This window comes from Nerophis lumbriciformis, linkage group LG12 (genome assembly GCF_033978685.3).
Source record: "Nerophis lumbriciformis linkage group LG12, RoL_Nlum_v2.1, whole genome shotgun sequence".
Taxonomy (NCBI): domain Eukaryota; kingdom Metazoa; phylum Chordata; class Actinopteri; order Syngnathiformes; family Syngnathidae; genus Nerophis; species Nerophis lumbriciformis.
In genome coordinates, this window is record NC_084559.2 from 15,357,275 (window position 1) to 15,384,402 (window position 27,128).

The 27,128-nt window shown below is 43.0% G+C and overlaps 1 protein-coding gene across 3 annotated transcripts in view; it reads left to right on the forward strand.

Annotated features, from left to right (window-relative positions):
* The window catches only part of LOC133595660 (histone acetyltransferase KAT6A-like), a 111,726-nt gene extending 87,488 nt beyond the window's left edge, over nucleotides 1–24,238 (forward strand). Inside the window, exons 12-18 of one of the 3 annotated variants that reach the window (XR_012050743.1) lie at nucleotides 6,163–6,256; nucleotides 6,383–6,614; nucleotides 12,059–12,251; nucleotides 16,668–17,366; nucleotides 18,544–18,805; nucleotides 18,905–22,321; nucleotides 23,700–24,238. Coding sequence is in view for 2 of the 3 variants with exons in the window: in XM_072914312.1 (XP_072770413.1) it covers nucleotides 6,163–6,256; nucleotides 6,383–6,614; nucleotides 12,059–12,251; nucleotides 16,668–17,366; nucleotides 18,544–18,805; nucleotides 18,905–22,224 (4,800 nt within the window). In the remaining variant the exon portion in view is untranslated. Of the gene's footprint in view, nucleotides 1–6,162; nucleotides 6,257–6,382; nucleotides 6,615–12,058; nucleotides 12,252–16,667; nucleotides 17,367–18,543; nucleotides 18,806–18,904 lie in introns of all 3 variants that reach the window. The other 2 variants (XM_072914313.1, XM_072914312.1) reach the window with 2 other exon arrangements.
* Nucleotides 24,239–27,128: the final 2,890 nt, after the last annotated feature.

Consider the following 27,128-nt stretch of genomic DNA (forward strand, 5'->3'; position numbering starts at 1 on the left):
ATTGCGTCTTTTCATGAACCGGAAACCTGTCGCTTAGTAGGAGCCATTTTGTGGTCTTTACAGATGTAAACACACAAAGGAAATGAAACGTAATATCCGCGCGCTTCTTCTTCTTCTTCTACGCGGGCGGGTGGTTGCTTACAGTAGAAGAAGAAGCGCTTCCTGTTCTATGGGGGCGGGTGCTTACCTTGGCGGTTGCTTGCGTAGAAGAAGAAGCAATTCCTCTTCTACGGGGAAAAAAGATGGCGGCTGTTTACCGTAGTTGCGAGACCGAAACTTTATGAAAATGAATCTTAATATTAATCCATATATAAAGCGCACCGGGTTATAAGCCGCACTGTCAGCTTTTGAGTAAATTTGTGGTTTTTAGGTGCGGCTAATAGTGCGGAAAATACGGTACATACTTCTGTATTTTGGTAGTTATGCTGTCAACATTTAACAAGATTTCTTCAACTTGGACTTGAAAGCATAAATAGTATAAACACGCGATTGGAAGTCCATGCTCAATTATTGCCTCCGTAAATAAAACTTCGGCATTTATCACATCCAAAGAATCTGTTTGGGCGACGAAAAACGTTGAAAGTTGTCCACTTGTATCGCTAGCAACGGCATTAGACTTGTGTTTTTTTGTCCCAACGTGGTCTTTTACATCGCTAATTCCTCCGTGTCCGATCGAAAAATCTTGTCTGCACAAGGTGCAATTCGCGTAGTTTTCACGGAACGGATAATTATTCCCAGATAGGCTTTTGAATATTCTTCACGGAATGACTGCAGTTTTCTTTTCGGTTTAAGACTCGTTTGCGATTTTTCTCCGGCTGATTCCATGATCGTTCGCTCGTTTGGAAACAATGGCGACTGGTGCCTCGTGCTTGGCAGCGGTGCTATAAATAGCCTCGCGCATGGCATTCGGAATGGCTCGATAGGAAGTTACGGGAAGCAGTGTCGATTGCCATTGTTGTTACGCGATTTCGTGAATAAAACTTAAAAAAAATTTTTTTTTTTAATTAATGAAAAACCGTATTTTTTATCACTGCAACCGTAACCCGGAATAGGTTGATGAAAACCGTACTAATTACGGGAAAACCGGAGTAGTTGGCAGGTATGTAAAGAAGATTGCGATAAGAAGGAACAGTCAGATGTCTGAAGAGTGTTACGTCAATGTTGCAGTAATGCAATGTCCAGGGCACAATTATTGAGGCGGTGAAGAGTGAGGTATTAAGATGGACGGGGGCAGTAAAGGGGCAGGCTGTTCATTTAGCAGTCTCACAGCCTGGGGATACAGAATGTGAGACATTCTGGTGGTCCTGGCGCGAATCGATCTATACCTTCTTCCAAAGGGTAGCAGGTTATGACTTTTCCTTCAGTACATTTTGTAAGGTCCACACTGGCAGTTTCGTCATAATTTATTCTGCCGCCATTGTGTTTTAAAACTATAGCTGGGCGATAAGACTTGAAAGTAAAATCCTGTGTTGAGTGTGTAAGGGTAGTGTTGCTGCTAAAGGTGAAAGAAGGGCTCAGGTAAATAACTGTTGGGGTGCTTTCACTAAAACATGAGCGCACGATTGCTTATGAGTGACGACAAATAGTGCTTTCATTTCTAATTAACACAGCTTTAGCTTAATCACTGCATGAGATGGACATGTATGTTGCAGGCAGCAGCGCAACCTGATCTGCAATCAGCGGAAGCAACATCAGTTAAAAGTTAGAAATAGCTCTAAGTTTGCTTATTCAGGGGTATCAAACTTGTTTTCATTGAGGGCCACATCGCAGTTATGTCTGCCCTCAAAGGGCCACTTGTAAATATATGATTAAAAAAAAAAAGTATAAGGATTCGGCTCATGATACTGCATTATTGCCTAAGCATTTGATTCTTTGCTTTTTTTACGTTCAATTAAAAAAAACAAAATAGATTTTAGTGTAAAAAAAAAAATCGCTCAGTTGCCAGAATTTGATCAAAAGTTGCAGTGTTTTTTACGGCATATTACCGGTACTATAAATGGAATGGAAAAACAGTACCACTCTTTTACAGTAAAATCTAGAGTTGTTGATTTTATAGTGTATCACTATAACACAAACAGTACAAAAAAATAAGAATTCTACTTTTAAGTCTATTGTCATTTTTAGACTGCACAATTTGATAACTTGATTTGAAATCATAAGTCAAGCTGATATTCTAGTACTTATTTTACATTTTTTTTAAAGATAACATTTTGTTTCATTAATAGATAATATTAAATTTTGGAATATATGTATATAAAGATAAGCATGCAGTCCATGTATTTTTGAATATCAAACAGAAAAGAACAAATACATTTAGTAAAAAAAATATTATTTATTAAAGCATGTTATTACCATTTTGTGGGCCATATAGAATGATGTGACGGGCCAGATCTGGCCCCCGGGCCTTGAGTTTTACACCTGTGGCTTAATTACTCATTCACCTTTTGAAATATTCAAATATAACAATGACCATTTTATATTGATTTAATTTCAGAAAAAAACTGGTCTCAAAATACAAAGCCTTAAAGGATAACCCCCATTTTAGTATTTTTAAAAGACAATTTTTTTCATCGTGGAATTTTGGGCTGCTGTTTTCCAAAGTCACAGAAAAAAACATTTGGAAACTCTTCCTTGTTTGCAGCTAGATTGTTGGTGTGAGCATGTCACTAGCGATGCACTTTGAACCTAATTGTGCTCGCTCATAAACTCAGATTATTATTTTATTTTTTTGTCCTGTCCAGTTTCTCAGGCAAATCATATAGTTGATGTAAATGCCCATATCGGCTGTTCAGATTTACTTTACAAAAGAGAAGTGTGGGATACTTCTCTTCAGAATCAGAATCAGAAGAGTTTTTATTGCCATTGTTTGAGAACGGGTTCACAAACTAGGAATTTTACTTGGCGCAATCGTGCAACATAAAACACATATAACACAGAATAGAATAACATGAGCTGTAACTGAGCTATCAGATCTTGTTATTGTTCATGCGTCTGATGGCCGAGGGGAAAAAACTGTTCAGGTGGCGGGAGGTGTAGGTCTGGATGGACCGTAATCTCCTGCCTGTGAGGAGAGGGGAGGATAATATAATGATAATATAAATGTATTTATATTATCATTTGGTGCAGGAGGGGATAGAAAGAGAAAAAGGAAGACAGAGGGGGAAATTGTGGGGACAAGAGAGACAAAAACAACATCAGCAAACACAACAATAACAACAAAATCGGATTATTTAATAAAATACAGTGGAAAGCGTTTGTCAGTCTCATTTAGTTGTAGGGGAAATAATCGATTTTTAGATGCATCGCAACTCTGAAATGGACGATTATAAAGTCGATTAGTAAACGTCAGTAATCGATAATCGATTTATTTATTGTAAATAAAGTAATGCAGACAGTTTTAAAATTTGTCTGACTGCAGCAAGTCACTTCACTGAGAGATCGGACCAGCTCCTTTTATTTTAGAGCACTTATGTTCCAGTTTTGAACATATTCCCATTAATTTAATAAATGCAGGAATTAATTGAACTGTTTCTTATTGCAAATGCAGTTTTTTTATAGTTGCAAGTGATAAACGCTTATTTAGTGAAACGAAAAGAAATGTAAAACTGCATCAATATACATAAATTAACCTCTTAAGGCCCAAACTGTTTGTTTACATGCTTTTTTTAATTTCTCTTTGCTATTTGGGCTTATTGTACCCTAATTAGAATAAAAAATAAAAATCATCTTTTGATGTGATGTACTTAGTCCATAAGTACACAAACGTGTACTTCATGTGTAGTGACATGCTAATTTTAATTTTTACACTTTTTTTTAATTCCAAATTCAATTATATGTTATACTCTTCTGACACCACCAGATGGCAATACAAGTGTCCATTTGTCGGCATAAGACCCCAATTCAGTAGTGTACACAATTTCGGAAATAAGAGCTAAAAGGTGCTGTCCACGCATGTGGCCACTAAGGCCTTTAGAGGTTAAAGATGCATCAATAATTGTTTAATCGAATCGTAGCTCCTGAATCGTAATCATAATCGAATTGTGAGGTGCCCAAAGATTCCCACCTCTAGTTTTGTTTGTCAACCACCTGACAGTGTTCTTATTATTATTGAAAAGTCCCGATTTAAGTCCACACAATAGAGAAATGGATGTCAACATACTGCTGTAGGTTAAAAAATCATTTGTTGCCCATTCTCATTATGTCTCATCTCAAAGTACGGTAAATGTGTAAGCAATGGTTATTGTCGCCAATCGCTTGAGTCTACTAATAGGGCTGTACTGACTGTTTCTATGCACTAAATTAGTCTGATTTCTCAATTAGTTCATTTTGTTGTATTTTCGTACCAACATATGAAGTTCCAGTGTCCATGCGTGTGCTTCCTGTACACTGGAGGGCGCTCTTTTCCTTTTAGCGCGGATAAATGTATTGCTTTTGCGATTGACCTTTGACATCACACCAAAACAAAGCATTGTGGCTCCTTACTGCTGTAATATTGGCATAGATTACAAGTATTACGGCTGAGCTAATGTTAAATAGCAAACAGCATCAAGAAATTATCTAAATTTAAAGTTTGGCAGGTCCAAAGCGAAGAAAGACTGACAGGAGAAAGATGTTTTGAAATTAAATTTTAGACAGAGAATCATGGAAACACACCTTTCAAATGTCTCAGAGTTCATGTAAAAGACTGTGGACTGATGGAAGGAGTTTTAAATCCAAAGGACAAGACTTTGCAGGCCCCGGCCAATACTGTTCCAGAAGAGGGTTGCTATTGTTCTGGACAAGCTTGCCAGTTGTGTGGAATACAGAGTTATTGCTAATCAGTTTGGATTGCACAAATGCTGCTTGAAGAGGTTTATGTAATCTTTCTTCTTTGCCTTGTAATATACAGTATCTGCTTCATTCTCTTCCATCTCACTCGTATTTGTTCTGCAGTCAGCATTCTCCCTTTCCTTTGCTACCTTCTTAAATAAATCTTAGTTTCTATTTTTTTTCTCCCATTGATGCACTTCAAAATGTTTCATTCTTTTAATTTGTGAAGCAAATAAACAGTCTCCTCTTCATTCCAGTTGTTGCATATGTTTTGATTGAATGGTATCTGCTTCTGGGTTATATCTCGCGCGTTGAGACTGGCGCATGCGCCATACGAAGGGTCCTCTCCGGCAGCACACACCCACTTGAGAGATCTGGTTTCCAATTGCATAATTGAGGTGTGTTAGTCCCGTTTCTCAAAAGCCAAACATGATCAGATTAACTGTGGAACAGCTTGGATGATTCCTTAAAATGTTCCAGGTCCATTCACACATTTAAAAAACACTTTAAGACTAATGTCTTGGAAAAATATATCACTCTTGAATCAACACAGTAGTTAATACTATGATCAATGTTAATTAAAATACTAAATGTGGGATATAAATAATAATGGAAGTATAATTGTTTGTATATCGTATATAAATTGGTACAAAGGTTTAATACGCGTATAAGGATATTTCACATGCCTTTACTGTGTATATAATTGAACAATGTTCATATTGTGTATAATGTGTATTTATGATATGTTGTACAAAAGACATTTCATAATTTTCGGAAGTTCATCTTGTACTTGACATTGTTTATAGGGTTAGGCGCTATAAGTGTTCAACTTCAGCCTAAACCCTTTCGGTCTGCAACATTTTCATTTTCATTTTCATTTTCATTCTATGAATGTGCAACTGTTTGTTTATTTTGTTGACCATTGACCGAAGAAATAATAAACTAAGATTAAGGTGTTTCCATGGGTTGTAGGATGCTTCTTTAGAGCCAAACTATTTGAAAAATCTGTGCATGGAAACGTAGTCACTCAGCTCAACCATAATTTGGACTACCGGTACTTTTATATTGTGTGGAACAAAGTTTGCGCACATTCAAACACTTTTGCAGGTCCTGGTACACTTTTAAATACATGTATAAATGCTGGATTTTTGTATCTTACTCCCCTGTTGCCCATTTGCGGAGTCATTATTTGCAGGTGCATCTATTTAAATGCCAGCACTCTGCCAGCCAGAACAGTTAGTGAGTTTATGCATTACCTTTAACACCCAGCTGTCTTCTCTTAGGCCTGCTCTGTAATGTGGCCATTATTATTCGCTAATGGTCGTAAACATGTCTTTTCTTCCCCTTTTTAAGGAGAAGCACTGCCAACAGAAGTACAACGTATCATGCATCATGATTCTTCCACAGTACCAGCGAAGGGGCTATGGGCGCTTTCTTATTGATTTCAGTAAGAGTCACAAACACAAAACAATACATATACACTAAAGTTAAAAATAATACTCTGTTTGAATTATAAAAACATTACACTTTTCTCATTGTGTTTGTATTTGCCATGTTTCCCACCTCCTCGCAGGCTACCTGCTATCTAAACGCGAAGGACAGCCTGGATCACCAGAAAAGCCTCTGTCAGACCTCGGTAGGCTGTCCTACATGGCCTATTGGCGCAGCGAGGTCCTGGAATGCCTCGATAGGGTCCGTGACCGGCAGATCACCATTAGACAGCTCAGCAAACTGACAGGGATCTGCCCGCAGGATATCACCACAACCCTGCACAGCCTCAACATGCTTGAGCAACGAGAAGACAGGTCAGTGCATAGAATGCCCAAGTACCGTAAATTTCCGACTACAAGGCGCACTTAAAATCCTTTTTTTTCATCAAAACTCGACAGTGCACCTTATAATCCGGTGCGCCTAATGTACGGAACAATTTTGGTTGTGCTTACCGACCTCGAAGCTATTTTATTTGGTACATGGTGAAATGATAAGTGTGACCAGTAGATGGCAGTCACACATGAGATGTACGTGTAGACTGCAATATGACTCAAGTAAACACCAACATTTTGTATGTTTTATTGAAAATATAGAACATTACACACGGCGCTCAAAAATCTATCAAAATGTTTTAGTACGACTTTGGTAAGCTATGAAGCCGCACCGCTTGATGGATTGTACTGTGCTTCAACATAGGAGTATTATTATGATGTGTGTGTATAAGGTAAGACATTATCTGCCGTTTTGTTTTGCAATATTATGCAAAAGCAACTTTTCTTACCTTGTGGTACCTGCTGATCTGTATTTGGGATCTGCATAAGTCCATCTTTGTAGCCCGTGGCGACGCCGTTGTCGATCAGTTTCTTCTTTTTCCTCTATCTTCTTGTTATGGGACATTCATCCTCCGCTGTTGCCAATTCTAATATAAAGTAGTGTAAAGTTCTTACTTATATCTGTCAGTAAACTCGCCATGAAAGGGCTAAAACATACCGGTGTAGTGAGTTTACATTATTCATCGAAGGAACTTTAGTTATTAGAGAATTCCGGTCGGACAGTTTTTCACGGGACACATTTCCGCTGTGGTTCTTGCACTAGTGAGCCACGGATGAGGAGATGCTGCTCCGTTATTGATTGAAGTAAAGTCTAAATGCAATTAAAAACAGTTAGCTCCATCTTTTGACACTTCTTCCACCCCCGTCCTTGCACGCTACACCGCTACAACAAAGATGACGGGGGGAAGTGGCTGCCGAAGTTGAGCAACGTAAATAAGACCGCCCACAAAACGGCGCATCCGGAAGCGACTGTCAGAAAGCGACTTGTAGATGGTCTGTAAAACATCATCTATGCAACATTTTGACCAAAGAACCACCATTACATGTTATGTAGACCAGTGTTTTTCAACCACTGTGCCGGGGCACACTAGTGTGCCGTGAGACACAGTCTGGTGTGCCGTGGGAGATTATCAAATTTCACCTATTTGGGTTAAAAATATTTTTTGCAAACCAGTAATTATAGTCTGCAAATGATGTGTTGTTGTTGAGTGTCGGTGCTGTCTAGAGCTCGACGGAGTAACCGTGTAATACTCTTCCATATCAGTAGGTGGCAGCCGGTAGCTAGTTGCTTTGTGGATGTCGGAAACAGCGGGAGGCAGTGTGCAGGTAAAAAGGTGTCTAATGCTTAAACCAAAAATAAACAAAAGGTGAGTGCCCCTAAGAAAAGGCATTGAAGCTTAAGGGAAGCTATGCAGAACGAAACTAAAACTGAACTGGCTACAAAGTAAACAAAAACAGAATGCTGGACGACAGCAAAGACTTACAGCGTGTGGAGCAGATGGCCTCCACAAAGTACATCCGTACACAACATGACAATCAACACCAAAATAGGAGCGCAAGACAAGAACTAAAACACTACACACAGGAAAACACCGAAAAACTCAAAATAATTCACGGCGGGATGTGACAGGTGGTGACAGTACACCTACTTTGAGACAAGTGCTATAGTGATGCATGCTTGGTTATGGTTATGGTTTGAATTCTTATACGACAACTTTTTTACTGTCAACTGGGTTTCGTTTTTTAACCATTTCTGCTGGTGGTGTGCCTCCGGATTTTTTCAACCCAAAAAATGTGCCTTGGCTCAAAAAAGGTTGAAAAACACTGATGTAGACCACAAGGAAGTGTTTTCAGTTTAGAAAACAAATAAAATAATATGACTCCTTTAATGCGCCCTATAATCCGGTGCGCCTTATGTATGAAAAAAGACTTGAATAGACCCGCTCATCAAGCCTTATAATCCGGTGCGCCCTATGGTCAGGAAAATACGGTACATACTTTTGTACTTAACATAGTAGTAGTAGTCATTTTATTTCAGACCCAGGGGGATCCATATCGCAGAAGAAAAAACATACGATAAAACCCAAATAAAAGAAATACAAGCAGAAATAAAATAAATAAAAACTTGTATAAGAAATAAATAAATACATAAAAAACACTCCACAATATTCAATGTCCAGCATACAGGCTTACTCGCCAATGGTTCCACAAACCGGATGAAATTCTGACAGAACTGCGAGTCGGTTTAGTCAGACCATTAATGACATTGTTGTCTGACTCAGCTGCCCTACACATGAACTGTACATGAGATGACGTAAAGTGGGTGGGGGACCCCAATACTGACAAACATTGTAGCTCTTAGAAGCTCTTAGAAGCAGTCTCATGCTGTCATTGTAAGCCACTGTGAGCTTCTTTACACAGATGGGCAGTATGTAGTGGTGTGCAATATGCTTTAAAAAGTGTGATCTTCACAGAAACAGAGCACATACTGAACTTTCGACACAGCATGTTTGCTTGATATAACTTCCGTCGCTGTCTTTAAATATCTTTGTCATCAGACAGGTCATTGGTAATAATATGTCCCAGATATTTCATTTCACTGCACACACTAAGTACAGAACCAGATAGAGAGAAGTCAGGAAAGGCTGACTGTGTGTCTTCTCTACTTCTAACTATCATGATCTTGCTCTTCTTAGAATCGTATATGATGTTAAAATCACTACCATACTGTGTGCATATTTTCAGAAGCTGTTGAAGACCAGCACTATACGGGCTAAAAATGACCAAATCAATAACGGAGCAGCATCTTCTCATCTGTGGCTCAATAATGCAACATCAACACCGGAAATGTGTCCCGTGAAAAACCGTCCGAGCGGAACCCTCTAATAACTAAAGTTCCATGGGTGTATTATGTAAACCCACTACAGTTTTTAGCGCTTTGATAGCTTGTCTACTGACAGATATAAGTAAGAACTTTACACTACTTTATATTAGAAATGGCAACAGCGAAGGATGAATGTCCCATAACAAGAAGATAGAGAAAAATAAGAAGCTTATGATTACGGTGTCGGCACGGACTACAATTGCGTCACTCGCGCACATTTTCAGGACTTATGCAGATCCCAAATACACATCAACAGGTACCAGAAGGTAAGAAAAGTTGCTTTTGCATAATATTGCGAAACAAAACACACACCATAATAATACTCCATACCTGCCAACTACTCCGGTTTTCCCGTAATTAGTACGGTTTTCATCAACCTATTCCGGGTTACGGTTGCAGTGATAAAAAATACGTTTTTTCATTAATTAAAAAAAATAATTTTTAAAAAAAGTTTTATTCACGAAATCGCGTAACAACAATGACAATCGACACTGCTTCCCGTAACTTCCTATCGAGCCATTCCGAATGCCATGCGCGAGGCTATTTATAGCACCGCTGCCAAGCACGAGGCACCTGTTGCCCATTGTTTCCAAACGAGCGAACGATCATGGAATCAGCCGGAGAAAAATCGCAAACGAGTCTTAAACCGAAAAGAAAACTGCAGTCATTCCGTGAAGAATATTCAAAAGCCTATCCGGGAATAATTATTTGTTCCAAAAAGGGTGAAAACTACGCGAATTGCACCTTGTGCAGACAAGATTTTTCGACCGGACACGGAGGAATTAGCGATGTAAAAGACCACGTTGGGACAAAAAAACACAAGTCTAATGCCGTTGCTAGCGATGCAAGTGGAAAACTTTCAACGTTTTTCGTCGCCCAAACAGATTCTTTGGATGTGATAAATGCCGAAGTTTTATTTACGGAGGCAATAATTGAGCATGGACTTCCAATCGCACTGACAAAAAGGTAATGACACCAATGTTATCTATTGGAATTGTTTAGTACTGTTATACTGTTAAAATGATTACATTAGAGATGTGATGTGCCACTTTTCAAGTGTCTGATGGCTTAAATTAATTTTCATTAATTTTTCATATTTTGAATTCTTTTGAAAGGCTTACAAAAAAACTACATTTGAATTGTAATTCCATGCTATTGACAGGACTATTAATTTTAATGAAGTTAGCTTACCATGTTTACAGTATGATAATTGTGATAGAAATGTGAATTTTAGGCACAGAATATTTTTTACAATTGAACAAGGCAGTAGATTATACAAGCTTGGACAGAAAGTTAATAATGACACCAATTTTTTTTTTAATGGAATTGTTTAGTACTGTTTTACCATTTGTTTACTGTAAAAAGTGTTTATACTGTTTATACTTTCAATTAACAAATTGAAGTCTTGTGAAAGGTTGACAGGATAACTGGCATTAACTGTCAAAATAATTTCAAACTATTGAAGTTAGCTTACAGAATAAACATGTCAATCAACCCATATGATTTTTGCTGTAATATTTTTGTTTTGAAAAGTCACTGTGACTGATAGAAAAGTGATGGTTTTAGCAACATTTTAACCTGTCTGAATGCTAATAATCATTTTGCGTTGGGGGGGCGAATGAACCCCCCACCAGGACTTTGTCCTGGACCTACCGGGGCCTGCGGCCCCTGGACCCTGGCTACTAGGTTTTTCTGATTTCAAAAGTTGGCAGGTATGATACTCGTATGTTTAATGCGCCGACAATCCATCAAGCGGTGTGGCTTCATAGCTTGCCAAAGTCGAACTAAAAACATTTTGACAGATTTTTGAACTCTGTGTGTAATGTTATATATTCTCAATCGAACATTCAAAGTTTTGGAGTTGTTTACTGCCATATACTGGTCACACTTATCATTACACCATGTACCAAATAAAATTGCTTTGAGGTCAATAAGCACAACCAGAATTATGCCGTACATTAGGCGCACCGGGTTATAAGGGGCACTGTCGAGTTTTGAGAAAATGAAAGGATTTTAAGTGCGCCTTATAGTCCGAAAAATACGGTAACTTTACGTCATTGTAAGAGTAACTATAGTTACTTAGCAAAGTATTATTATTTTTATACGTTCGATAACATATTTGTAGTCAACAATGTGTATATTACCTGATTTAAGAAGAAAAACACTATGTGCAGTATTTTAGAGCATTTGGCACTTATCTGAACTCAATAGATTTGCAGTGTGCCATATGATATGCATATAAATAAAAATGCATAACAAATAAGTATTCCTTATTGTAACAACATTAAATATTGAAAGTAAAAAACCAATTGCGATACCAAAAATGTAATTTGACAGGGAACTCCAACAATTAAGGGTCACTCCACCCAGTGTGTGTATCTTTGACGAAGGCACGTAGTGACAGACTTAACTGGAGGGTGAGAATGGGTGCAGGGGTGGGGGACACAAGGTGTCCTCAGAAAAATACATTGGAAAGTTGGCATTGCAATGTAATATGATGAACATGCATATAGAATTGTGATGATTTTGTTTGCTGTGTTAGGACGGTCCTGGTGCGACGAGAGAAGCTGGTGTCAAACCACATGGCTCGTCTCAAGGCTCGACCTCGACAGCTCGAGGTCGACCCCGAGTGTCTTCGCTGGACTCCTGTAATCGTAACGAATACCGTGGTTTCTGATGGTGATGAAGATGAGGATGAGGATGATGAAGAACAGAGGGAGGATGACCGCGAGGAGGTAATCTTTTTTTTTTTTTGGACATTTATTTATTGGGTTTTAAGTCACATCATTGACAGGAACAGTCAAACTCATGAAATGTCCAACCACCCCCACAACCCAACAAGTAACAAAAAAACATCCATCCATTTTCTACCGCTTGTCCCTCTCGGGTTCATGGGGGGTGCTGGAGTCTATCCCAGTTGCACTCGGGCGAAAGGACAAGTCACCACCTCATCGCAGGGCCAACACAGATAGACAGACATTCATACTCACATTCACACACTAAGTTAAAAGTTAAAGTACCGATGATTGTCACACACACACTAAGTGTGGCGAAATTATTCTCTGCATTTGACCCATCACCCTTGATCACCCCCTGGGAGGTGAGGGGAGCAGTGGGCAGCAGCGGTTGCCACGCCCGGGAATCATTTTTGGTGATTTAACCCCCAATTCCAACCCTTGATGCTGAGTGTGTATATATATATATATATATATATATATATATATATATATACACATACATACACACATATATATACATATACACACATATATACATATATGTATGTATACATACACATATATATACACACACATTGGAGGGAACCCACGCAGTTACATGCAAACTTTACACAGAAAGTCCCCAAGCCCGGGGATCGAACCCAGGACCTTCGTATTGTGAGGCACACACACTAACCCCTGTATCTCCGTGCTGCCCCCCGAAAATAAAACAATTAATAATTAAATAAATAAATCTTGAAAAACGAGAAAAAAAACCCTCAACAGATAGATTTCGACATAAAACCACAGACAGCTGCATTCCTGAATGACCCCAGAGAGCTGCAACACACAACCAGTATATAAAAAAAAGGCTCATAAACAACCCACATTTCAATTGTGTTTCAATCAGGGTTAATTCTCTCCTACATATACATAATTTTCTCCAATTTGAGAAAATAAAGAACACCTTTAAATGAATGGATGGATGGATGGATGGATGGAGTCTTGGTACGTGCTACAAGTTGGATTCTTGTAGCAATGCTACAAGATTCCTTTTCAATTTGCCAAAGTTAGATGACTGAGGTGCTACCCCAAGTAGTCCATTTAGAGCAGAGATGTCAAAACATGTGGGTCGGATCAAGCCCGCTAGCAGGTTCAATGCGGCCCGCGAGATGAGTTTGCTAAGTGTAAAGTTGAGCTGCATTTTTTAAATGAAAGAATCTGCTGTTCTAAATGTGTCCACTGGATGTCCCGATAGCAATTATTTTAGGTAAGCAAATAGTTTATACTGGGACGAGCAAGTATACCTAGTAAGAGGTACAACTAAAGCGGGGCTGCGACTTCTCCCCCTCGACAAACAGGAGTAAAATAAACAATTGGTAACCCCACTTAAAATGCTGCATGACACACATTGATATAGTTCTGTGAAAATGATTGTCTTCTGTGCAAATTTAAAGAAAATGAACAGTGTATGATTTACTGCAATACTGTCAGTCTTTTAAGTTTTTAGTTTTGGTTTGTTGTAATTTTTTCACACATTGCACAGCTTTTGGTTTTCTATGAATACACGGTGATGCTTAGAAGGCAGAGAGTAACTCAACCCTCTTGAATAGTATCTGCCTCAGTTCGTATGCTTTGTTGAGGAAGCACAGGATTAATATGTGGAAATTAACAGTGAGGTAGTTTTTATTTATGCTTGACTTTGTTTTTTTGTTCATACCTAGATGGGCTGTGACTTTAAAGTTAAATTGCTTTGTAGATGCACTGAGATTAAGTCTAAGTTCATTGTGTTCTTCATGGTGTTTTTGAAACCGCACTCATTTTTCCCTCCCAATTTTTAACTAACTTTAGGTGTTTTGTTGAGAGGATTATTTGTGATGTATACATTTTCAGAATGTGCTTGTTAAAACAAAGAAAACAATCTGAAATTGCCTTAGTTGTATTTTTAAGCTATTATGCCATGATTTTACCCGTCCGGTGCACGTGGTAATAGATTTTCCTCCATGCGGCCTTTGAGTTAAAATGACTTTGAAACGCCTGACTTAAATGATTCCGTTCAATCTTTTCGCCAGTGACCACATGCAAATTGTTAACAGTTTCCATCCTGTAGCTAACTATCCAGAGATGGGCAGAGCCAAAACATATGTATGAAATTAGTTGGAGACTGTTGGCGTTGATCACAGCGTTCAGATATTCCGGCATACATCTGAGCTAGTCAAATCTTATCAAAATCAAATCAAATCAACTTTATTTATAAAGCACATTTAAAATTTACCACAGGGGTAGCCAAAGTGCTGTACAATGAACAGGTTAAAAGATAAACGAGTACCGAGCAAACACAACACAACACAAACAGAACACGATAAAAAATAAATAATTAAAATAGAATTAATAAAAACATAAAAACAGGATCACAGCAGGTGTATTATGGGGCGCCATAATATTGGTATATTAAGTACAATGTATTCGCTTGCCTGGCACAAATAGATCTATGAACTGTACTTAAAATCTCTGTCCAGCTATCTTCAGATAGGGTCACACCTAAATCCTCTCCCAAAGTGACTTGAATGAATTTAGAGTCTGAGGCTGTAGAATTTAAAAAAAATGGTTATAAATATCCGTTTAAAGTTAGAAGCGTTGTCTGAAACGCATCAAAAACTGATAGGTACTCTTTAAAATGTGTCCTTGATTGATTGATTGAAACTTTTATTAGTAGATTGCACAGTTCAGTACATATTCCCGTACAATTGACCACTAAATGGTAACACCCGAATAAGTTTTTCAACTTGTTTAAGTCGGGGTCCACGTAAATCAATTCATGGTACAAATTAGAGATGCGCGGATAGGCAATTATTTCATCCGCAACCGCATCAGAAAGTCGTCAACCATCCGCCATCCACCCGATCTAACATTTAATGAAAACCGCACCCGCCCGCCATCCGCCCGCACCCGCCCGTTGTTATATATCTAATATAGACGATGCAAGGCATTAGTGAGGTTATAAAGCTTTTGCCTGTTAAAGAAAGGAGACTGATCCAATGCAGCACAGACATTCAATGCGTGCCACGCTGTCACGGCCCAGACGCACACCAGTGCGCAATCATATGGAAGCCGCGCTGAGCGCACCTCCAAGCGCATGGAGGTGCGATGTCCCTCGCACCCGCGGCGGCTCCACCCGGGCTCGCGCCCGAGGCTTCAGCGCGCACCGCGGCGGCCATCCTACTCGTCACGGCCTAGCCCTCGCGGCTCTCGCTGCCGGCGACGGCCGGGTATGGGCCCGACGCTCCAGCGCCATCCATTTTCAGGGCTAGTTGATTCGGCAGGTGGGTTGTTACACACTCCTTAGCTGGTTCCGACTTCCATGGCCACCGTCCTGCTGGCTATATCAACCAGGGTGAGCCCCACCCCTTTCGTGAGCGCACTGCGCGCGGAGTGACCCCTGTTACGCGCCCCCGGCAACAGGGGTGGCGGGCAGGTAAGCTGCGCGGGCGGAGCGCGTGGAGTGACCCCTGTTACGAGCCCCCGGCCACGGGGGTGGCGGGCAGGTAAGCTGCTTACCTGCTGCGCGTGACGCCGGCCGCAGCGAAGGCGGACGAGGCGGGGTGTCGGTGTGGTGGGCGCGGTGGTGACCCTGGACGTGCGTCGGGCCCTTCTCGCGGATCACCTCAGCTACGGCTCCCGGTGGGGCCCTCTCGGGGGAAAGGGCCTCGGTCCCGGACCCCGGCGAGGCGTCCCTTCTCCGCTCCGTAAAAGTGTCCATCTCTTTTTTTTTTTTCTTCTTCTGTTGTGGCATATGCTGCAGGTGCCTGCTCGTTTTTCGTATGTGGGTAACAACATTTAACTATGTATATATATTTCCGAATTGGTTTAACTGCCACCCGCCTGAATCTATTTAAAATCTAATTATTTATTTTTTCAACCGCCCGACCCGACCCGCGGATAAAATCTAATTTTTTTTAATTTCAACCGCCCGATCCGCGGATAATCCGCGGACTCCGCGGTTGTGTCCGCAAACCGCGCATCTCTAGTACAAATATATACTATCATCATAATACAGTCATCACACAAGTTAATCATCAGAGTATATACATTTAATTATTTACATTATTTACAATCCGGGGGGTGGGTTGAGGAGGGTTTGGTTGATAACAGCATACTTCAGTCATCAACAATTGCATCATCAGAGAAATGGGCATTGAAACAGTGTAGGTCTGACTTGGTAGGATATGTACAGCGGGCAGAGAACATAGTGAGTTCAGAAAGCATAAGAACAAGTATATACATTTGATTATTTACATTTGGTTATTTACAATCCGGGGTGGTGGGATGTGGAGGGGGGAGGGTGTTAGTCAAGGGTTAAAGTTGCCTGGAGGTGTTGTTTTAGTGTGTTTTTTCACTATTAGGTCTTGACATTTGTTTTTGTTTTTTTAATAGGTCAAGCCAAGTCAAAAGCTTCCATCAATGTCTTGGCACGTGTTTCAAGCCAAGAAGAGAGAAGAGGATGAGGAGGAAGAGGAAAGCAAGGGCTTTCTTGGTTTTCCAGTCAGCCAAAGTTCTCCAACATCACCTCCAATCTGTCGTTCACCTGCCCCACAACCGCCTCGACCACCCCTGCCGACAAATGGAGAGCGCAGACCCCGTGGCCGTCCACCCAAAAACTGGCCTTGGGGTAAAGGCGTGAAGGACTGCCTGCGAGTTGGACGCCCACCTAAGGCCCGCCCAATGGAGGAAGAGGACGAGGGCGATGAGAAGACGGAGGAAGGAAAACCGGAATCATCTCCGTGTCCCCCCTCACTGTTCTCATTGGATAGAAAAGCAGAGCCCACAGACTTTCACACAACGGACATGGCCAGACACCCCGCCGTAACCCCCACTCGAAGAGGGCGCCCTCCAAGGAAAAAGAGAGGCCCCAAGCCTCGACAGATGGAGGAACACAGTGATGGGCCAACGCAGCTCCCTGGAGTTTCCAGGCTGAATGATTCTCCTCTTGTCAGGAAGAGCGGCTTTAGTGATAGCAGCGAAGAAGATGAGGAAGAGGAGGACGATGACGACGATGATGATGATGAGGATGGGGAGGGTAGGGCAAGCTCTCCACCCATTCTGACAAAGCCTGCTATGGGCCTCAAATGCAAGGTACAAAGCAAACTGCTTCTATTTATTGATGTTATTTGTGAAGTGACAAATGCATTCATTGTAGCCATTATGATTGTGTAGGTTAGGTTAGGTACTTCATTAATTCTGCATGAAATTGCAATGTAGTCTCTTGCTCTCACACACATAGGCGTCAAAGTATGGTGGACCCTGGGCTCTTGTAAAGGTGGGAGATTTTTTAGTCTGCCATTTAACCCTTGTGTAATGTTCATATTGTTGTTACTCAGCCAGCGTTTGTGGGTCTGATGGACCCGTTGAATTTTGTGGCTTTTAATGCCTCAAAATCAAACACTTTTATGTTAAAATACTGAACAGATGTTTACCTTAACCCAATAAACCTCTGTTCAGTATTTTAACAGAAAACTGTTTGAATGTGAGGAATTAAAAGCCACAAAATGCAACGGGTCCATCAGACCCATAAACGCTGGCTGAGTAACAACAATATGAACGTTGCACGGAAAATTTATCTGCCAGTTTCTGCATCCCACAAGGATTCTTATTTTGTGTTTCTGCACCTGTGGTTCCCATACAAGGTTGCAACATTGTTTGTCAACACTGTCTGCTCTCATTTTCTCGCACATTTGACCCTCTGATGTTCTGTGTACCTACACTCTGTCCTCCTCCTGTCTAGGCCTGCTGTGTGTGGGTCTGTGGGTGTGATTGCGTGTGGTACACAGAACATCAATTTCCACACTTCTATTATATATATATATATATATATATATATATACATATATATATATATATATATATATATAGATATGTTCTAGATATGTTAATCCCATCTTTAAAAAGTCACACAACTAATTAAGGTTTTAATTAAATTCATATAATGAGCTTTTTAGTGCATATAAACACTCCAAGTGTGTGTGTATATGGCTCGACAACATTGAGTTTAGGGTGGGATGGGGGTTCTTTTAGGAGTCTTGTACATAAACATCCACACAAACATGAGATTAAATATATTAAAAATTAACATTGTAAAACTACTGCAAACAAGATTATTAAATTGGTCACCTATTGATATTGACAAAAGCACCAACATCACTAAAGGTTTTGAAAAAAATAACTTTCTCGATTGGTTCAGAAAATTTGAAATATAAAGAACTTAAAACCTCGATTTGCATTTGATTCTGATTTCCCATTTTGTTTTGCCCAGAAGCCATTGAGAAAGCGTCGTTTTCGCCAGCGCAGCCACCCTCACAGCAGCGTGGTGACAGAGACCATTTCTGAGACCACAGAGGTTTTAGATGAGCCCTTTGTGGACTCTGACTCAGAGAGGCCCATGCCGAGGCTTGAGGAGGAGACACCCGTAGGCCACCCCCTGCGCCGCTACCCTCCAGCCCGCTCTGCACTTAGATTGTCAGACCCTACTTCCAAAAGGGGCAGACACTGCAGTCTCTCAGATTCAGAGGAAGATGGTGGGTAAAGGACTTTGTTGAGTCCTAGTTAACTATATAAACATGGTTATCTATGTAGTTTTATGTCACACATGTTCATTTGTATATTTTTGTTTGCAGAGCTTACTGCCATGCTAAACCCTGTGGCTGAGTTGCCAGCAGGACCATCTGCAAATCTAGTTGCCAATCCTGAGGTCCCAGCCAAGAAGAAAAAAGGCTGGCCCAAGGGAAAGAGTCGTAAACCACTGCACTGGAAGAAACGGGGACCTGGAAGGCCACCTGGAAGTGGAGCCAACCAGCGAGCGGCTGCAGTAAGACTTGTGAGTGGGGTGGCGACACCCCCCAAAATCAAGATGAAGCCCGGTCGCAAGCCTCGAAGTTGGTATCTGCAGCGGGCCCAAGAGGAAGCTGATAAGCAGGAGCAGGAGAGACAAAGACTGTTAGAGCAGCAGCCGGACAAAAATGTTCAAATGCTTTCAATAGATCAAAACAGCAAGCGGGTTTCCAGATTCACCTCTGATGACAAAGAAAAATACTCTGACGAAGAAGACTTTCTCCCTACGCCTGTGGAGCCAAAGGTCCCTAAAAGGAGAGGGAGACCACCCAAAAATCCTGGTCTTCATCAAGCACCGCCACCTGTACCAAAGCCACCTCACACCTCTGAGCCTGAGGAAGCAGAAGAAGAGGAGGAGGAAGCTGAGTCAGAGAGGGAGGAGAACAAATCAAGTCGTCCACTGTCCTGTCCTTTGTTGTCTCCTTCTTCTTCCATGTCCAACCCAGGGCCTAAGGCCCAACAGTTCCGCCCTCAGGATATTGATATTGGTGAAAGGGAAGAAGACGAGGAAGAGAAAAGAGAAGAGGGGGAATTTGAGAGCCCGGGAAGTGGTGATCTTACTATGTCGAGGCGAGCATCAGCTACACCGTGTTCAGGAAGCCGGCGAAGTGAGGACCATGATGCAGATGATGAAGGGGACGGACACCTAGAAGAGAAAAGCAGTAGCAGCAGCAACATTAGTAAGAAAAGAAAAAGCCAGGAGTCAGAAGATGAGGAGGATGATGAAGACGAGGAGCCTGCTTCCCATGCAAGCTCACCTCCAGTCAAAGAAGAACCACAAGGCGGAGAGGCTTTTTTAGACATGGAGAACAGCGTGGCCCGGGACTATGTCAGCAAGCAGGAGGAAGAAGAGGAGGAGGAGGAGGAGGAACAACAGCATGAAGAGGAGTCGCAGGAGTCCAAGTGCAGGCCCTCCTCCAGTGATCCACAGCAGGAGGACAGGCGGCGGAGGGAGCAGGAGGAGTCTGCTGCCGCCGCCGCAGCTGTGGAAACTGTTACGGCCATGTCTGTTCCCTCGGAACCTATGGAGCTTCAGCCTTTGCAAACGGAGGATAAGGATGTCGCACTGTTAATAGAACCCCAACAGACACACTCCCACGCCCAATCTCATCAGCACTCGGACTTCAAAGAGGAGCTGGGTCACCATCATTCACATCATCCCCATCACCACTCCAATGAACTTGACCTGGAGACAGTCCAGGCCGTCCAGTCTCTGACACAGGGGGAAGCTCAAGATGAAGAGACTGAGGCTCATCATGGTGCTTACCAGGACTGTGAAGAGACACTTGCAGCTTGTCGGACTCTACAGAGTTATAGCCACACAGGGGATGCTGAGGAGGAGGCCTTGGCGTTGGTAGAGGAGTGTGGGGCCTCACAACACAGCAGCCCAATGCCTAATCCCCCAATTCCCCCCTTGCCCAGTCAGTCTGTGCGTTCGGTGAACAGTCCAGGATTGCCTTCTGCCGTCATGGACACAACTCCAGCTGGCCAGAGAGGAGGGACGCCGGGCCCCACTGCAGCAGGTGGAAGTGGTGGTGGAACTGGAAGTGGGTACACACAGATCACCCCAGAACACCCCAGTTCTTTGTCTGCACCCTCTCAACAGAACATGGAGACGTCTCCAATGATGGATGTCCCATCTGTATCAGACCATTCGCAGCAAGTGGTGGACAGCGGCTTCAGTGACCTCGGCAGTATCGAGAGCACTACGGAGAACTATGACAACCCCAGCAGCTATGACTCCACTATGGGCGGAGGGGGCAACGGAACAGGCAATGGGGGTAATGGAGGGGGAATATCTGTCCCAGGGGCTTCTTCAGCTTCTTCATCTGCCGCCTCTTCGTCTAGCTCAGCCACCCAGTCGTCCTCCCAGTCCAACAGCTGTTCCTTTGTGCCAGCTCCCAGCCTGACATCTTCCACAGGAAATGGAGGCTCTCAGCATGGAATGGGAAGCTGTAGCCTCATCCAGCAAACCGGATCTGGTGCCAACAACGGTCCCGGAAGCAGTAATGCAGTAACTGTCCCCCAAGCCCCACCTCGCCCTCACCCATCTAACACCCCCGGTTGTGGTATTAAGTCTCCCCAGAGCTGTGGCGTTATTGAGAGGCCTCCAAGCACTAATCAACAGCAGTCACAGTCGTCCCAAAAAAAGGTCACACAGCAGCAGCAAGCCCCCAACTCCCAGCCTCCATCCTCGGCCCCACCCTCTCAGCAGCCCCTTTCCCAGTGTAGCATGGGTAATGGCTTTGGCTCCACTCCCATGATAATGGAGATTCCCGAGAGCGGAGGGGGAGGTGGTCGCACCCTGTATGAGCGTATGGGTCAGGATTTTGGCACAGGGGGTTACCCCCAGCCCTCTGCAACATTCAGCCTGGCCAAACTCCAACAGCTCACGAACACTATCATGGACCCCCATGCCATGCCTTACTCTCACTCGGCCTCCGTCACCTCCTACGCCACCAGTGTGTCACTCTCTAACTCTGGGCTCGCCCCTTCTGCCCACACTCCCATCTCCCAGGGCCAGCCCACAATGACTCCACCCCCTAACCTTAGCTCCGGCTCCATGAACCTGGGCTCCCTGCAGCTGCAATGCAACATGCCCACCACCAACATCAGCCTCGGCCCCCCGCCGCACACACAGCGGCTGCAGGGCCAAATGGCAACCGTCAAAGGCCATATCTCCATCCGCTCCAAAGCCACTCAGCAACTGGCGCCAGCCACGCACCAACAGCAGCTCTACGGGCGCAGCTCGGGGGCTGTGGCCATGCAGGGCACACCTCGCACCTTGGCTGTTCAACGCGGCATGATGCCAAACCTCATGCCCACGCCAGCTGCGTACAATTCCATGAACATGACTCCGCTCAATGCCATGTCAGCTGGCTACCGAATGCCCCAACCAATGATGAACAGTGGTTACCACGGTAATCCCCCTTACATGAATCAGCCAGCTCAGTATCCCATGCAAATGCAAATGGGGATGATGGGTGGGCAGGGTTACCCCCAGCAGCCTATGCAGCCAAATCACCATGGCAACATGATGTACACAGGCCCCTCTCATCATAGCTACGCTGGTGTCCCGAAACAGTCGCCATACATGAGCAGATGAAAAGCGGCAAGAGTGGAAAAGACTCGACGGGGCCACGGCTGACATTGGCTGTACTCTTTGTCACACTCTCCAGTGCTGCGGAAAGCGCCAGAAGGAGGTGAATGCTAACAGAGAGACTCTTTGGGTTTCCTGTTTTTCTGTGTAATCATAGTGGTAGTTTCTCATAGGAGAGACCAGGCGTGTCCATGGACCAGGCCAGGCGTACACAGTCCCCGCAAACTGTTCCTCTTGACGTGCACGGTGGAGAAAGGGGGAATATACACAGAAAATGACATAACCGGATACGTTCTTGTTTGTCCGACTGCAAACGATAAAAGATCTTTATCGGATTATTTTCATCCACGCACACAATCTTTCGACATAGGAAGCCTTACCTTAAAAAAAAAAAAAAGAGACGCATTCTCGTTCTGTTAAACATGTTGAACTTTATTTTTCTTGTTTTGGAATATCCTTGTGCGGGCAGGCCTCTTAAATGCTTCAGTCTTTATACGTGTGACATCTCCACGGCCGGCCCCCGTCAACGTGGAAAAGCGAGTGTGGAGGTTTTCAGCCATGTTTCTGTCTTCCTGGGTGGACGGCATCGTACCAAAAACACTGCAGCGACACACACGGAGAAGGCAAGCATTTTACTGTCTCATCCGTACGTAAAACAATAGCATTATGTTCCAGTCTTCTTCCGCTCTGAGAAGTATAGATGTAAATATTCCGGTACCACACACACACACACACACATAGACTGGCTAGCTCTCGCCTAGGAATGTACAACCTTCAGCTTTCTACGTTTCCACACTCCACTGACCGTCGGTGTCCGACGTCTACTTCTTCGGCAATGAAAAATAAAGAGCAACTGGTGAGATTTCCATTTAGCTGCTTGAAGGAAACGCGGTTAACAATTAGCCAACTCCCACCCCCCAAAAGGTTGATGACCCACAGAGGTGGAGTGTCAGCTTATGAAGTGTGTATTCTGTTAAACATGTATTTTTTTATATATATATATTTTATTTTCTCTCAACTTCTGTTTGCTAGAGATACTGCGGTAAACAGCCTTTGTAAAAGGTGCACCTAAATGCCTGGTGTAGTGCATGGCTTGGCCCACACAGAGGCACACTCGTATGGAAGCAGGGTCAGAGCTTTGTCGGGTTATGGCGTCGAAACGGCTCGGGTGGAACGTTCCGCCTCGTTGCTCCATGTACCAGTATTCAACATCAAAAGAGGAGGGTTTTTTTTTTTGTTTTGTTTTCTGATACATCTGACATTGCATACTTTATTTGTGTCTATCGTTCTGTTCTGAACTTTTGTTTTCTTTCTGAATTTTATCAGAGTGGGCAGCTTTCTATTACGACACGAGCTGACTCTTTTGGACTTTAGAAAAGCTGTTGTAGAGAACACGGTTTTTTTTTTTTCTATAATATAAAAGGAAATTCTGACATTGACATTGGTACTGTCATTTTTCCCCCCCCCCACTTCTGTTTCAGGAAAAAAACAAGAACCACATATTTTTTAGCTCACATCTTGGGGTAATGATTACTAAAGAAATTCAAAAGAACAAAAAAAAAAAAATATTTTCACTTTTACTGACTTAAAGATGCCTTTAACCTCTCCATTCCATCTCATCTCTAGAGTTTTTCTATCTTTGTGTAGTATATTAATGATATTTTAAACAAAAAGGACTACAAATATCTAAAGGTCACTTGGCATTTTTTTTACTTGTGTGTGTGTGTATAGGATGACTTCCTTACATTAAAGAGGCATGTAAAAATAAGCTCCGTATATTTCTGTCTGTTTATATCGCTTCCCTTTTTGTATCCTTTGGAATTGTACATGTTGCATTGTATGCTAAGAGAGAGTGCAAAATGAACAGAGGAGTGCAGTGCTGTGCTGTGCTCAGCGCCCTCAACTCTCTTCTGTCTCTGTATGTATTTCCATTTATTCACCCTCCCCTCCCCCCGACCCTTTCTTAGCAAGAACTCTGTACATTTTAACATAAAATGAAAATAAATTATGTTGAGCCATTCATGTTTCTCTTGAAGTTTTTAAGGTCCGTTTAAGATCCCATACAATGATGTGTCTCAGGAAACTAGTATTCATGTTAGGATGATGCACAACCCAGCATGGTAAATTGTCAGGTTCAAACACTGATGACATCTATTAAACAGACAAGAAGCAAGGAGTCATGCAGAGACAGAGTTCAATTTAGCTCATGAGGAGAACGCATGGTCATGACCAGAACGCATCGTCCTGGTCGTGGAACTGTGGACCAGCTCTATACTCTCGGCAGGGTCCTTGAGGGTGCATGGGAGTTTGCCCAACCAGTCTACATGTGTTTTGTGGACTTGGAGAAGGCATTCGACCGTGTCCCTCGGGAAGTGCTCAGAGAGTACGGGGTATCGGACTGTCTGATTGTGGCAGTCCGCTCCCTGTATGATCAGTGCCAGAGCTTGGTCCGCATTGCCGGTAGTAAGTCGGAACACGTTTCCAGTGAGGGTTGGACTCCGCCAAGGCTGCCCTTTGTCACCGATTCTGTTCATAACTTTTATGGACAGAATTTCTAGGCGCAGTCAAGGCGTTGAGGGGATCTGGTTTGGTGGCTGCAGGATTAGGTCTCTGCTTTTTGCAGATGATGTGGTCCTGATGGCTTCATCTGGCCAGGATCTTCAGCTCTCACTGGATCGGTTCGCAGCTGAGTGTGAAGCGACTGGGATGAGAATCAGCACCTCCAAGTCCGGAAAAGGGTGGAGTGCCATCTCCGGGTTGGGGAGGAGATCCTGCCTCAAGTGGAGGAGTTCAAGTACCTCGGAGTCTTGTTCACGAGTGAGGGAAGAGTGGATCGTGAGATCGACAGGCGTGCGGCGTCTTCAGTAATGCGGACGCTGTATCGATCCGTTGTGGTGAAGAAGGAGCTGAGCCGGAAGGCAAAGCTCTCAATTTACCGGTTGATCTACGTTCCCATCCTCACCTATGGTCATGAGCTTTGGGTTATGACCGAAAGGACAAGATCACGGGTACAAGCGGCCGAAATGAGTTTCCTCCGCCGGGTGGCGGGGTTCTCCCTTAGAGATAGGGTGAGAAGCTCTGCCATCCGGGAGGAGCTCAAAGTAAAGCCGCTGCTCCTCCACATCGAGAGGAGCCAGATGAGGTGGTTCGGGCATCTGGTCAGGATGCCACCCGAACGCCTCCCTAGGGAGGTGTTTAGGGCACGTCCGACCGGTAGGAGGCCGCGGGGAAGACCCAGGACACGTTGGGAAGACTATGTCTCCCGGCTGGCCTGGGAACGCCTCGGGGTCCCACAGGAAGAGCTGGACGAAGTGGCTGGGGAGAGAGAAGTCTGGGCTTCCCTGCTTAGGCTGCTGCCCCCGCGACCCGACCTCGGATAAGCGGAAGAAGATGGATGATGGATGGATGGATGAGAACGCATAGAGCTGCACACTTAGTCACAGTCACGCCCGACGCTCTAAGGTACAGCTCCCGCGTCCCTCTACTTATTCAGGAGTTCCCCAGTCAACATCACTGAGGCCGCCTCTAAGAGGAGTGGTCACACATGTCATGCAAAGCAGCTCCAGTGCGCACAAAACGTGACGGAATGTGCCGGGGCCTTGTGATTTCGCCTTGTCTCTGCGTGCTGTCGTCTTAACTTCGTTGAGGTCCTTGCAGACCTTGGCTGTCAGCGGTCTAAAACAAAGCTAACATCTGCAGCTGAGGCCACCCCTCAGACAAGACGTTTTTGTCCTTGCACAGATAGGAAAAGTACAGCTTGATTGTGAAGTGTATTTCTGGTCTTGTCATCCTCGTCCGGACAGAAGGATGACGCGGCAGTGGACTGGATCAAAGGAGACGTCGGAGACTCTTTGCTGAACCAAAAATTGCCTTATTATGAGCGAGCATCATTACACAGGACTGCAGTTACCTGGAAGAGGTCAGGTCAAGAAAATGAGGCACTCCTAACTTGGAGAAGCCAAACCATCAGTTTTATATTCCTCCTTCCTGTCTCTAGGTGTGTGTGTGCTAAGTCAGGAGAGCACATCCTGACCATGTAAGGAGATGTTCGTGTGTAAGAGAGCCATAACTTAAATGTTGGCGTTGAGCTAGACCGGTAGTCTTTTCTCAAGGATATGGTTATCACTTTTGCATTCCGAAGTCCCAATAAGAGTCTCTTTTCCTACGAGAAGTGATCCAATCCACTTGTGAATATCAAACTAAGAGGCCTTATGTGCTCAAACTGAAATACCACTATTTAATTAAACTTGGTGGTTTGCTTTCCATATGCAAAACATAATATGAGTTAATTCATTCACTTCAATAGCATAATGTATCTTAATACTGTATCGGTATAAAACAATTTTATTACCGCCATTCCACCAAATCTGTAAACATTTTTTTTTCAAATGTAATCATACACATATTGAACTACTTCAAATGTGTATTGTCCCATCCAAGACAACTCAGCATCAAGGGTTGGAATTGGGGGTAAAATCACCAAAAATGATTCCCGGGCGTGGCCACCGCTGCTGCTCACTGCTCCTCTCACCTCCCGGGGTGTAAACAGGGGGATGGGTCAAATGCAGAGGACAAATTTCGCCACACCTAGTGTGTGTGTGATATTTTTTTAATGTTTTTTTGTTTTGTTTTGTTTTTTAACATGGAATTGAGTCTACTCTGTAGTGTTTGTTAACATTATATTGCTGTTATTTTATCATCAATTAGAAGATGAAATAAATAATCAAACTAAATTACAGGATGTTATTAATGTCATTTGCAGAAAAAAAAGAAGAATTTATTCGGATTTTTTGATTGATCGAACATTTATATTAGTAGTAGATTGCACAGTACAGTACATATTCCGTACAATTGACCACTAAATGGTAACACTCGATTACATTTTTCAATTTGTTTAAGTCGGGGTCCAC